This window comes from Panulirus ornatus, chromosome 14, assembly GCF_036320965.1.
Source record: "Panulirus ornatus isolate Po-2019 chromosome 14, ASM3632096v1, whole genome shotgun sequence".
NCBI classification, from domain to species: Eukaryota; Metazoa; Arthropoda; class Malacostraca; order Decapoda; family Palinuridae; genus Panulirus; species Panulirus ornatus.
Window position 1 is genome coordinate 62,367,773 of NC_092237.1, and position 14,068 is coordinate 62,381,840.

At 48.2% G+C, this 14,068-nt stretch overlaps 1 protein-coding gene across 14 annotated transcripts in view; it reads left to right on the top strand.

Annotated features, from left to right (window-relative positions):
• The window catches only part of LOC139753495 (ecdysone receptor-like), a 530,512-nt gene that overhangs the window by 453,723 nt on the left and 62,721 nt on the right, over nucleotides 1–14,068 (top strand). For 3 of the 14 annotated variants that reach the window (XM_071670115.1, XM_071670120.1, XM_071670121.1), the window contains exon 1: nucleotides 9,381–10,693. The exons of 7 other annotated variants lie outside the window; for them this stretch is intronic. In XM_071670115.1, coding sequence (XP_071526216.1) covers nucleotides 10,330–10,693 — 364 coding nt within the window. In that variant the 5' untranslated portion in view covers nucleotides 9,381–10,329. Of the gene's footprint in view, nucleotides 1–9,378; nucleotides 10,694–14,068 lie in introns of those variants that run through there. 4 more of the 14 variants (XM_071670116.1, XM_071670122.1, XM_071670119.1 and 1 more) reach the window with 3 other exon arrangements.

Below are 14,068 nucleotides of genomic sequence, written 5' to 3' on the forward strand. Positions count from 1 at the left end.
GTTACTTGGCTTTTTGTTAGTTGAGTCTCCCGCCTAGTGATGCAGGTCGTGAACTTTTTTTTTTTTGTGTGTGTACACAATCTAATCATTTTATTTTTTATCATTTATCCTTGGTCACTGTGAGTGAGTGTGTGTGTGTGTGTGTGTGTGTGTGTGTGTGTGTGTGTGTGTGTGTACGTCAGTGCCAGGTTAGTGTGGGAGGTGAAGATGGTGTGAGTGCCAGGCTGCAGTGTGGGTGATGAAGGCCCGCCTCAAGTCTTTCATTACCACCTGTAATTGAGGCAGATCACCCTCTAACCAGCAGGCCCCGGAGGCTGCTGCTGGATGGGTGGCTGCCTCCTCCCTCCCATACCTCTTGCGTCTACACCTCCTCCCTCCCGAACCTCTCATGCCCTCAAGTCCTCCCTCCTGAACCTCTCGTGCCCTTACCTCCTCCCTCCTGAACCTCTCGTGCCCTCACCTCCTCCCTCCCGAACCTCTCGTGCCCTCACCTCCTCCCTCCCGAACCTCTCGTGCCCTCATCTCCTCCCTCCCGAACCTCTCGTGCCCTCACCTCCTCCCTCCCTATGTTGCGGAGGAACCTCCTGGACTCATGTTGTCACTCGTCACTAGACGGGGTCCTGCTGGCCGGTATAGTGTGGTTCTCCTCATCCGATGGAACCTCTTTCTGTATCCTGTTGCTCCAGTATACCGGATCGTAACTAGCATGATTAAGTCAATTGCTAAATTAAGCCATTAACTGTAGTGGCGCTTTGAGAGAAGACAGAAAATGGCGAACACCAGGGAAGTGGATTGGTCATCTTACTTAATTCTCTCGCTTCTCAATTCTCATCGTTCCTAGGAGGCTCTGGAGAGACGATAGACATCGGTAAGATTTTGCTGATAATATTACATTGGGTAAAGTTATGTATAAGAAGTGAAGCTGCTAATACTACACGCTTAGGAACTAGTTGTGACCGGGAGCGTCTTCCTGGGGTGTGGTTAGCACCAGTTACGTGAAATAGAGGCCATTTCTCTACTGCTTCTGGAATTACTTTGACCTTGGGCGTCTCACCCCTGCCACCATGGAGGGTTGTGGAGGGTGTGGTGCAGGGTACGTTTCGCTTGCTCACGATTTTCCCGCATTTGAGGTCTGGCTACTCCAGCAGAAGTCTAGCCGGCACATAGCAAGCGCCCACCCCCCCGCCCCCGCGTACCCGGCCATGGCTGGTTGGTACTGGTGGTGTCCGGCAGGGCTTGTCGCGTCTGTTCTGGAATGAAGAAATGCCAGATAATCATCTCTGCTTGTGGTTTAGAGCGAGGTGCTCTCAGAGATATTTGTTGCTTTAAGATATAGAAGCCATTATTATTTCATGTGATCTAGATTGAGGCTTTGCCAAAAAAGGATCATAGCTTCCTGTAGTTTGAAGCGAGATTCACTAGCTGTTTTAGAAATGCCTGCACTGCTTATGACCAGTGGCTGAGGACGAGGTACCTGGTGTGGAAGTCTGGTGGTGGTGAGAGAGGAGCATCCCGCCAGTTTTCCTGTTTTTAGAATATTCGCGGAGGAAGCCTTAGGCACCGTGCTGGCCGGGACTTGCTCCCCGAGTGTTAACACGACCGGTGATAAGAGCCAACGCTCTCCTGGTCCTGCTCCTAGGAACCATGGGAGCTGCCACACCCTGGTGCACAGGGTTTACCGACCTGCTCTAGCCATGGGAGCTGCCAGACCCTTGGTGTACATGGGAGCACATGGGAAATTCAGATAACAGGAGACTTGATGGTCCTTAAAGAGGTTATCTGTTGCTTCTGCTTAAAGATAGTGGTAGGCAGAAGATAGCAAAGCAGGAGGCACCTCCTCCTCCCCGCCACCTCTCCCTTCTGCTTAACTGCTGGCAGGTACGGATGACTTGGGGAATACATGCGGTATGGGAGTTCTTACTGCCGTGATTTTTTTTTTTTTTGTGTGTGTGTGTGTGTGTTTGGGGGGGGGGGGGTGGAGTCACCACCACTTTAACAACCGCTGTTCTGCGGCGGAATTTTGAATAATACATGATTTATGGTAAATTGGTAACTTATTACTGATAACAGAGATCAGTGAACTATTGTCCAGCCTTGATAGGTAGGTATTTATAGTGTTTACGTTTACTACATTAGGAGGTATTTTAATCCAATATTAACTATATTTAAGGTCATTACTGATATTCACTTCAAGCTCCCTTCCTTCTCTAACCTGTAATAGTGGTTTACTAAGCACTTTGTATCTATTGTTTATATTTTTGGTACCAGAGTGCATTACTTTGCACTGTAAAGGGTCTGCCGACCTGATTCTGCCATGGGAGCTGCGGCATTCTCGTGTAGAGAGTCTGCTAACCTTTCCTACCACGGGAGCTACCAGACCCTCGGTGTAGGTGGAGAGACCATCGTCTGCTATCAACGTGAGGTTGAAAGCATCACATACCGGTATTGATATTTAACTGCTACAGGTGGTGGGTATATCATGAACTTTTTTTTCCAGGAGATGGGTGGGGGAGTCAAATACGTTTTGTGCTTCGTTGAGGAAAAAGATAAAACAGGATCGCCCTAAGTTAGGAGACCTGTTAATCTGTATAATTTCCAGATTTGCTCGGTAAGGTTAATTCGCATTCAAGATGAATAGCTTTTTGGTGGAGGAGGAAGAGGAGGAGGAGGTGATGCACAGTTGCTCGTGTTGAGTTAGAGGATGTAGTGCTGCACAGTGGCTACTGTTGTGTTGGAGGAATGTGGTGGTACACAGTTGTTGGTGTTGTGTTGGGGAAGATGGAGATGTTTGGTTGTGTTGTGTGGTGGAGCAGGTGACTCATGATGTCACCAGCCATCACCACACTCGTCCTCTGACCCGCTGCTGCAGGTCACCCTCACCGTACAAGTGCTCGACGTAAACATATATTGTTATTCAAACATCGTGGCTCACCCCGCTTGGGGTGACCTTTGACATTGGTGGTTGTTAGTCACCTTCGTTTGTTGATTTATTTATGGACCTTTTTCCTTTTTGAGTGTCGTCACCTTTGTTGATGGTCTTTCTGAATGACATTTGCTTGTAAGTCTTTGGGAGTAGAGGTTTAGATGCTGGTGAGAGGAGGGCAACTTCCACACTAACTCCCCCAGTTTATTGTTGCTCCCGGCGTGATGTTCAGCGTTTTATAGCATGTGGGAGAACGAGTTGGGAGAGTTTTATAGATGCTGGGTATGAAGGGATGTGGGGATGGGCATCCCTCACTGGGTTTGATGGGGAACTCTAACATCCAAGTTTATCTTTTTTACCTCATCGCTTCAGAAACCTGGTGCTCGACGACTCACCAGACCAGATTCAACCATACCCGAGGTAAACCATAAAAGTGAGACCGATGTTGTGGGTCCGAAGCTTCGTGCAGGAATTCAGAAAGTGGGTGAGAGTGGCTGGACCCACCGCCTGGACTTGTCCCGGTGTCCTGGAAGCAACCACATGACAACCTCGTCACTGGCCAGTACCTGAATCTGACTCCTTGTTCACAGGGACGATTAATCCTTCGGGGTCTTGTAACCAGAAGAATTACCCTCGTGTATTAACCGATAACTTCGTTATTGTCGCTCATACAAAGATATAATTGTATGATTTTACTGCGTGGATCACGTGTGGATTTGTTTGTCGGTGTCAACTGCTTGAGGTTTTAATTTACTCTCTTAAAGCCTTTTACACACATCTTAACGTCAACTTCACCCCCAGATAGCGTTTGTTTCGATTTTGAATCAATTCTTTTCCTCAATGCTTGTATTCTTTGTTGTGTCTGGAATTGAGGAAACCCGAGTAAATCATCTTTTGATTGATTGAGAGAGAGAGAGAGAGAGAGAGAGAGAGAGAGAGAGAGAGAGAGAGAGAGAGAGAGAGAGAGAGAGAGAGAGAGATTACTCAGACCTAGTCGTGGTCAGGAGGTCAGAGAGCACGAGACGCGCCAGGGACCCCTTGAGTTCCAGCCGACTGGAGGAGCCTTAGGAAGAAGAACAGGTCTTTATAAAGGCCCACCTCAAGCCACTCAACCCAACCACCCCCTAAGCCCACCTCCGCCGAGCTTAAGGTCACTGCCATCACAGGCAGACGTCACAAGGGTAATCTCGGTCGTACCCAGTGAATTATATCAGTTATTATCAGCATGTGAGGGCGTAAGGCCGCCATTCGTGGCCCGCCAGCCAGAAGTTAGGATTTAACACAAGAGTTGCCGCGGCCGGTGCCAGGGGCCTGGTGGGTGGGTACAGAGACGTGTGTGAAACTAACATATGGATGTACACATTTAGATCATTATATATATATATATATATATATATATATATATATATATATATATATATATATATATATATATATATATATATATATATATATATATATATATATATGTATATATATATATATATATATATATATATATATATATATATATGAATGTATTTTTTCCATACTTTAACACTACGTTACGACAGTTGAACATAATGGAACGACCCTTGAACGTCCAGATGCGACCTTTGGATATGATGACTTGACCTAACCCTTTAGGATCAGATCAAAGTGCTGGTTATATTGTCGTACTCAAGGGTTGTACCGTCGTGCTCAAGGGTCGTGCCGTCGTGCTTAGGGTGTATTATCCTTTCTTGTGATTGTGGACAGACTGAGGGTTTCCCTTGTCTCCCTACAACTCGTCCCTAATCCTCTCACACCATCCTTGTCTCGTATCGTTTGGACTTTCTAGCAGACTCGCGTATGCCCTCATCTTGGCAGACCCAAGCTCGTGATGAGTGCTTTACATGGATTGAACGCACGTCGTATGGTATCTTCTGTCTGTCTTTCTGTGTGTGTGTGTGTGTGTGTGTGTGTGTGTGTGTGTGTGTGTGTGTGTGTGTGTGTGTCTATGTGACCGTCTGTCTCTTTCTATCTGTATATTCAGTCTAACGTATATATGCATCGACTTACTACCATCTGTCTACTTATATGTACGTTGCACAAGTTTGTATAATGTCTTTTCTCATGAGGCAATGTACGCACACATCAACCTGATTTGTGTGCACCTTAGGGGGCCCAGGTCTTAAGTGCACACGGGTGTGTAGCAGGTGCAAGCAGGGGGTTTGGGCTGGGTGGCTGGGCCTGCCGGAGGTGCAACACCTGGACCACCATTATACTGAGGAACATTATTCATCTCTCCCGTCGTCTTGTGTTGAACTGAGACTGAAATATTAAGACACTGACCGGGAGAAGTATTTGAAGAGACTTAGCGTTTGGTTCTGTCATTTGTAATCAGCGTGGAGTACCCTACGGGGTAGAGGAAGACACGCTGTCCTCAGCAGTATATCACGGACCGGAGGCACTGAGGAGCTGCTTGGTGGCTTCTTCGACTGGCATCGCACACCGGCTCACTCGCCTCACTTTCTAAGCCATCTACCCCGGACAAGCATACTTTACCTGCCGAGGATGGTGACGTGCACCGGCCAAGGGGAGTGCCATGCACTGAGCAATGTGGTTCCCGTGCACTGTGCATCGTGCATTTCAATTGTGTGTGAGGGGACGGGAGTGACGCCAGTGGCTTCTCTGGAAAATATGAGAGGTTGGTTTGGAGGGCCAGTAGTGGATGTTAGTTGTGTCTCTAAGGCAACTCAAGATAGAGGTTTGTTGATTTTTGTCATGGGTCTTCGTGGCCTGCTTGGAGGGGGCCCTCAAACCCAGCACACAGGCTTATGCGGTGGTTCTGGGTTAGAAAAACCCTCAGGAACCTTCTTTGTAGTGGAGTGGCACGCTCGAGGACCCAGGCATTTCCACGAGGACCTGTAACAGTGTCGGCGTGTGGAGGGAGCATCCTCGGGCCTAGACCCAGCAGCTCGCCTGAGCCACTGCCAGCCTTCTCTTGCTGCCGCCCCCTTCCGATACTCACTCCATCTTATCCAGGTTCACATTCCCTTCTCTTCCCTTACATACCCCTTATATCTTTCTCAGCCTCAGGCATCTCCCCCCCCCCCCCTTCCCCTTCTTTTCTCCCGTGCCTTCTGAAAAATCTTTCATTTGGTTACTGTGCCAGATATATGAGCCTGAGTGAATCATGCGTTAATGTTAGTCCCGGGAGCCTCCCAGCCCCCGCCTCTCAAGGCCTTCTGCTCTGGCGCGACCAAGTGCCGGCCTGACCCGAGCGTCAACAGTGGCTGGGTCAGCTAGTATTGCCCCACAGCCTCCCTCACCATTGCTTGCTTCTCCCAGCTCCTCCTCTGGTCCGGCTTGCTCTCCTATTCTCAGGTTGGATAAAGTTCTTCCTCGAGAAACCATGTCGCCCAGAGGAACCGGAGACTTAACTGTCATAACAGTTGCATCTATTCAGACTCACAGTTCACCCTTTCTGCTGCAGCGCCCCATATGCACCGATCGACCTTGCGCTCCCTGCACGCAGCAAAGCCGTTGGTCACCCCAGCAGCGAAAACTCAGTGTAAAGTATTTTTGTATTCAACAAATTACCCCTTTGATGACCTCCATCAGCAACTTCCGGCGACATTAAACAGCTTGGAGTCTTTTTTCTATATCCAATAGATTGCCGAACTGAGCTTTAGCAACAGATTCCAGCGACTTTAATGACCTTTCTGCTGATACTTCCATCCAACAGCCTTTAACACCTTGTGGACCAGAGGTGCGTCAGGCAGCCTCGTCGCTTCCCTGCGTTTTCGCGGGAGGCCTCACATAGAGGGGAAAAAAGAAATTCGAGCGACTGGTTAACCTCACTCTCGGGCGGATCACCAAGAACCTTTTGACTGAGCTCACCAAATTTGTCAACCTTCTCATCTCCGCCAGAATTCAAGCGCCTACCAGGCCGCTTTTTTTTTTAGCGCTTTCCGCCATGAGACACACCTGTTGCCATCGGCAACATACCTCGCTGCACCGTTGCCAGGATGGTAATCAATAGCAGCTGCTGTAAGCCAGCCACTTCGCTAAGATCAAAGATGCTTGTGTGTGGCATCCCACAGTGGGCCACAAATGCCTTAGCTCATCCTCGACCTTGATCTAATCTTAATCAAATCGAACTTGCGAAAGGCTTCCAACCTGGTAAGTCGGAACGTTCTCATTAGAACCGTCCCTAAGTATTTACTCTCATTTTCTCCATTCATCGTTATATACTTTAGATCTTGCCCGATATTTCTCTGTGACGAACACGAGACTTATTCATCTGAAAGATGCACGCAGTTTGGTGCCTTAGCATCTTCTTTTCTACGTAGTTGTCAAAGCTCCTTGTTTACTGAAAATTTGTTGGTAGACGGTGACATATCTGCAAAGTCTTCATTGTGGCACTTGAGTCTCGTGAGGGAACTCGGAGAATTGCAAGGGCCTTTCCCTTATCTCTTCCAAACGCAGGTGGATTATCACCTCCTCATCGGGCACTTCATGTAGGCTCTTTACAAATCTGCGGGGACCCCGACCATTTACACAAAGATAATGTTTATCTTAGCGCAACTCTCAGTGTCAGTGTAAAGTAAAAGATGGAAGATCTAAGCTGGAATACAAGAATTCATGGCATCACCGCCATCTCGTTTCATCCTTCGACAATAACATGCTCGAGAAATATGGGGTATTAATGCCTTCCTTCAAAAAAGCTGTAAAACTCAACTAAGATAACTCTTGCAGGATATATATATATATATACACAGTATGTTGTACTGGGATCTGTAACTCCTCCCAGAGTGACCTTCCGGTATTTCTGTCCTTCATCGCAACTTCCAGTTAACTGAAGACTCAAATGCCGCTGGGACCTCTTTGATGCAAGGCTGGGGAACGTGATCCCAATTGCATCTCAGGAACCGGCACATGGGATAACGGTATATACCTAGACCCACTCCTCCCTGGACCCACAAACAAAGCAGGTGAATTGGACCGTTCATGGAGAGGAGAGGATGGCCTTAGCCTTGATGAATCAGGCTACAGCCCTTTTAAGGAAGTCTCCTCTCCAAGCCGTGATGGTTTGCCCAGGCGAAAGACTTCTTACTTACTCATCCCTTGGCACTCGTTCTGATGTACTCATGTCTGTAATGTAGCAGTCCTCTGCTTTGCTTCCTTTATTCCAGCTGGATCATAATACATTTACGTTATGGCAGTGGTCGACTGCCACATATAGCATTCCATATGTTGTATGAGCTGAATCGGTTAGTTTGCCAGGGACGATACACTGAACTGTGTTATTTCGAAAAGTTTCACTTCCACCTTTTGTTTAATTAATGGAGAACCTCAGTATGCTAGACCTGGTGGAAGTGGTAAGCGCTTTGATGGTTTAGCCTGACTTGGACGAGAGGCAGGCAGCTGTGTATGACGACACATGTGCTTCTATTCTGAAGCAGGTAAGCAGAAGCACAAACCCAGCGAGCTGGCGCAGGACGAGAGAACACGAAATTGAAATGAACCTGGGACATGACACTACTGAACCAGGGACATGACACTACTGAACTAGGGACATGACACTACTGAACCTGGGACATGACACTACCTCTTTTGTTACGATTTGATGAGAGACTCGTCGACCTACAGGGAAGTTCCCGATCAGTTTCCGTAAACCTTAGCTCCCAGCTTATTGAGTCGTGTAAGGATTAAACATCGGCTATAACTTTCTGTTTCAGCGCCTCGATATGGCGAGGTAATGCAAGCTGCTTCGTTGGTATGCAAACCACTTCTGAGGAACTCGGCAACGTCTGAACACAACCTTTATCAATAAAAGTCATTCCATGATTTTGTTCTTGATTTATAGTTAACCGAATTCTTAGAAAAATCAGCTTGGACACCAGTGGCGGCCGGTTCGAATCCTGTTGTTGGAGAATTTTTGGTTAGGTACATTATATATATATATATATATATATATATATATATATATATATATATATATATATATATATATATATATATATATGTGTGTGTGTGTGTGTGTGTGTGTGTGTGTGTGTGTGTGTGACGATAGTCAAGAATTAGTCAGTTCCGTCACTTCACCAAGACCCATTCCATAGTTCCTTGTCGAAGGAGTTGCGAGTCATCCTCATTGTGGAATGGGACTCACGATTTCGAGTGTTTTCGTGGCTTTTCCATGTGCTGTCCCTCCTGCTTGGGGGCGGAGCCATGCCGGGCTGCCGAGTGTCGCTATACTGAAGGACTTACACTAGTCATAATCCTGCAGGAGTCCTCTCGACTTCATAGACATTGTTCGGTTGACTTTAAAACAACCAGATTTGTTTAATGTGTATAGGTTGAAGAGTGTGTTTACGTGGACAAGGAGGGAAGGAGTTAAGTACAGAAGGGGCTCAACAGGTGCAGTGTGTGTAGGAGTCTCTGGCCCACCTACCTGCCCGGGCCGAGTCCTGAGCCGTCTCGGTCGCGGTCACTCTGCCAGTTGCCCGCCAGCCGCCGTATCGTCAACGTGGAGTCGGTCCGCGCACGTCTCCCTCCCCCTCCGACGTTGGCTTGGCGCTAATATTTAGTTTACTTGTTCACTTTATTTCGTCTCAACAGTGAAGTGGGAATAGTATTATTGGATCCGACATAATGCTGGTGTTGCGATCGTCGAATTTTTTAGTCTTAAGAATTAACTGACAATACGAGTTTATATAAACTCAGGTGGGACAAGTGTGCGATGGTAGTCTGTTGGTAGAATGTTGTCTAGATAACATTAGCTCAGTGACATATACTGTTGTCCTGTGAACCCTCTTCCTTCAGTATAACCGATAAGACGGCCGCTGATAAGATAAGAGACCTTGATAGAGCGAACTGTAGTTGGTGAGGGTTGAGTCGTGTTAGTGTCGGAGTGTAAGGCCTGGCGAGCACGTCAGCCACGCCGCAAGGTCAAGTTCACCTGCTGCCAGCACGCCCTCCGCCTCCCTCCACTCACACCCCTCCAGATCCACATCACTTGCTCCCATTTCGATTATTTTTCTGTTCCTGACTCTTCGCTGAAGGAAAGCAGAGTGAAAGGAAAAGTTGGCGACAACCTGACCCGGTAACCGGCGTGACCTGACCCAAATATTACGCTAACCCATTCACCCAGAGCTAGACTGGTACACACTTGACCCAGAGGAGCCATTCACAGCGAGAGTGGGAGTGATGCCAGCCTAGCTAGCCCCGCCCGCCGCACCCCTGAAGATGGCACTCAGAGGACTTAAAGTCGGTCTTTCTGACACAAGCAGACGATGTGCTTGCATGTGACGACCTCGCCTTCTATCGCACATTGACCCACGCCAAGACTTATCTGCTCCCGGGTAGTTATCAAGCTGTGCGCGGAGATTATCGAATTTGGAACACGGGGCCGATAGCGACACTCACTGAAAGTTCCACGCATGGCCAAAGTGCTGGCGACGGCACGTGCCGCTGGAATGTTCGTCTTGGGCTCTGGTGTGGCTACTCTCAACCTCTCAGCTATGGGGGACGAAAGCTGCTCCGAGGTGTCTAGCTCCTCACCGCTCACCAGCCCTGGGGCTCTCTCGCCGCCCGCCCTCGTAAGCGTCGGCGTCAGCGTTGGAATGAGTCCGCCCACCTCTCTGGCCTCCTCGGACATCGGCGAGGTCGACTTAGATTTCTGGGACCTGGACCTCAACTCGCACAGTCCTCCCCATGGCATGGCGGCGGCGGCCTCCACCACCACCTCCCTCCTGGTCAACCCAAGGAGCCTCACATCGCTCTCTGACGCCTCCTCCATCTCAGGTAAATGCTCCACACCTTCTGTTCCTGCTCCTCGTCCCCCTGCCTCTCCACTGTTATGCGCTACAGGGTGTCTTCTTCATGACCTCACTGTCAGGCGCTGAGGCGTGTCATTTACATAACCTACTTGTTAGGCACTGCACTGTTTGCATGTCATTGTTAGGCTTTGCCGAGGGGTCCCACACATGACCTAACTGACAAAATATCCAGTACAAGTCCTTACTCTGAAGCAGAGCAGCATGACCTCCATATGCTTTCTTTCTTAGTCATTGCATTATTTTCCATATATGACTTAGCTCTTTAATATCATCGTTATCAGGCAGTGCAAACTGTCTTCTACCTGTCTAAACCTTCAGTAATTGCAGTGTATTCCATATTCTCAGGAATAGCACTGCCTCAACATGATGTCACTTAAGCACTGCGATTTCTCCTCATAATCTGGCATCACTGTCAGGATCTGTAATATTTCACGTATATGTTCTCATTTCAGGGTGTCCTGTGTCCCACTGTGGCACTTCAGCGCCCTTGACTTTTCTTGAGAATCGTTTTGTGGTGTATGTCAGTCTGGGAAGTCCCAGTGACCCACTTCACTAACCCTCCGTCACACTGACGTCAACACATTAGGCAACAATAATAAGTCATCATGTCGTCCCTATGAAGACCATGTGTTAGTGTGACTCCTAGCAGACGCGTTACCCTTGTCAGGCGGTTTCCCCTCACGGTAAAAATAGGTAATTTTGATAATCAGATAAAAACGCCCAGTCTTATCTATGATGTTATGCCTGCAACACATCTCGACACGATGTTCAGGCTGTCTCTAGAGTCAGATGTGAATCAGGTATTGAAGCTCTATTCCTACTTTGCTTCCGCCTGGAGGAGGCAGGTGTGGCCAATGGTTCGTCCTCATGGCCAGAGTTCCACATCCAGATGATTGTGTAACAAGAGCAGCAGTCCAGTTCAGCCACAACACTCAATGTCAAGGCTTCCTACTTTATGTTACAAAATAATTCAGAGTTTTGATATATATATATATAACCTTCGTGTGTCCTTTGTTCTTATGTATATCTTTGTTTCAAGGAGATACTTGTTTACAGCATATCAACAGGCAAAAATTGTCGGTCGGGTATTGGCCTTTTCTAGTGCTTGTGTACTTCAAGCACCCGAGTGAGCGCTTGCTTCCTCGGGACTCGTCGCAGCTGGATGCTCGGGTAGCCGAGTACCACACCACAATAGAGGCAGCTTGTCAGAGAGATTGTAAGCAGTCGTGATGCCCAGGTCGATCCAAAAAGGTCCGTACTGGGGGGACAGAATCGGGGTTATGTAAGTTTCTGGTCCCCAGCGGCGATAAAGGAGCACTGACCTAAATATACCCTATCACCCGGGCGGCCTGATAACAACCAGCCTGGCTAGTGTTGTGTTGTGGTCCTGTTGATGGCTGCGACGCCCGCTAACCCTGAGTTGGGGGTCCAATACAGCCCTTGTTAGCACCTGTTATACTCCTTTGACTCCCCACTTTAGTTAGACTTAGTATGATAAAGCGAGGCATCCTGTACGGCCTTCTTCTGATGCCTCAGTTATCGCTAAGTGTGTCACTACGATAGCATGAGACTTATCTAATTGATGGAGTACGTCTATCCCGGCCCTCAGTGCTTGTGCTAGCTGGTATTCAAGGCATAACAGTTTGTCCACGTATGCCACCCACACATGTGCAGAAATAAAACACACATCTTCAGCTCCTCAAGGAACTTAAAGTTAAAGAACTGCAGAAGATTTGAATTCTTTTTCGTAACGTAAATGATGATAAACATATAACTTACGTGAGTGTGTGATCGTGATTATTTTTCTAGGTTTCTGAGGTGTGAGAAGAGGGCTTCATTATGGCGCTGGCTGTGGTAGGAGGGCGAGGTTTAGAGGTGACGTAGTTTAGGACCACATCGTAGGCGACCTTGAACGAGAGAACTCCTCCACCTTTCTCCCGGATCTGTGGGTGTGGTCATGGTCATCACCAAGAGATCTTTCCCTGTATCCTCTACAGTTCCCCTCCTCTCCCTTATCCCCAGCACTTATGGTTCCCCCTCTGTTATCTTCTTATCTCTCCCCTCCTCACGAGATCCTCTTGTTACCATCACGATGACATCCTCGTTGAAGATACTACATATGATTAACTGACAAACCAGAATCACGAAGAGTGGTTTATTTTTCGTGATCCATCCTTGCTGATTCTTGTTAAAGGATGACATGTTAACATCTACGCAAGAGAGGTGTTGGTTTGGTTCCTCCTTCGAAGGAAAACAAAGGCAGTAGTGTTACCCCGGGACCAGCAGTTTGTCCTCCTGGTCCCTCTGCTTTCACTAGTGAGTGTTTCCTCTCATGGAGAGACTTATCCCAGCCACCCAATTGGAGTGCCTTGCCTTTGGCTTCTCCGCTTCTCATGCTTACCCTTCGCCGTAACCACCTTCAGTACTTTACGTTACTGAGTAATTCTTAGTTCACGTGGCTTATCTACTCGCTTCATCTTTTGGTAGCGGAGTGCAGCAACCACACGTTCAGCACGGTCACGCCCTCTGCAGCATGATGGGGTTTAGGTGTTGCCTCTGGGTTTTTGATGAGTCCGGTGTGCGATGATGGGTGTGCCTGGGGTGGAGGCCATGTCAGGCATCTGCTTGGAATGCGGAAAGGAAGCTTACACAATAAAGATACGAGTTGATAGGTAGATCGGGTTACCTCAGAACGAGGTTAGGATGCGTATGTGAGGACAGGGTAAGGCCTTCTCTCCGGTAGGCTTATAGATTTTGTCCTTCACAGCATCCGCACACACACCCGCTGCTACTCAGCCCAGTACTGTGGGTAATTAGCTAGGATTATAGGGGTATGAAGTGGAGATGGTGACGTAAGGAAGTGGGTGTAGTTAAAGGAAAAGTGGGAGGAAGGAATCGGGACAATAGGGGGGTGATGGGAGAGACCCGAACACCGTGGGAGATGGCGGTAGACACTGCTGCGCACGCAAGACCATCTTCACTCGGCAAACCATCACAGGTCATGGATCATCTAAAGGGAGGATCCTCTTGGCTGCTGCCCTCAGCGGCAATGTGCGTAATGCTGTACCAGGCCGTCACTGGTCATTGTCTCGGGAAGTGCCAGTAGTCGTTTCTGCTGGTTATAACTGTTCGTAGTGGCGCTGTTGGGAACTTTTCTCGGTAGGCGACACTGGTTGCTCACCCACTGCCATTGCTGTCAGCAGCCACTGTCAAGAACGACTCATATGGGACATTGTCGATTATCCTTCCAGACATGAGCGGTCACTTCCAACAGATCACCTCATTGGGTATGGTACTCACCACCTCATAGCAAAATAGCTGTAGATCCGACAGTGTCTGT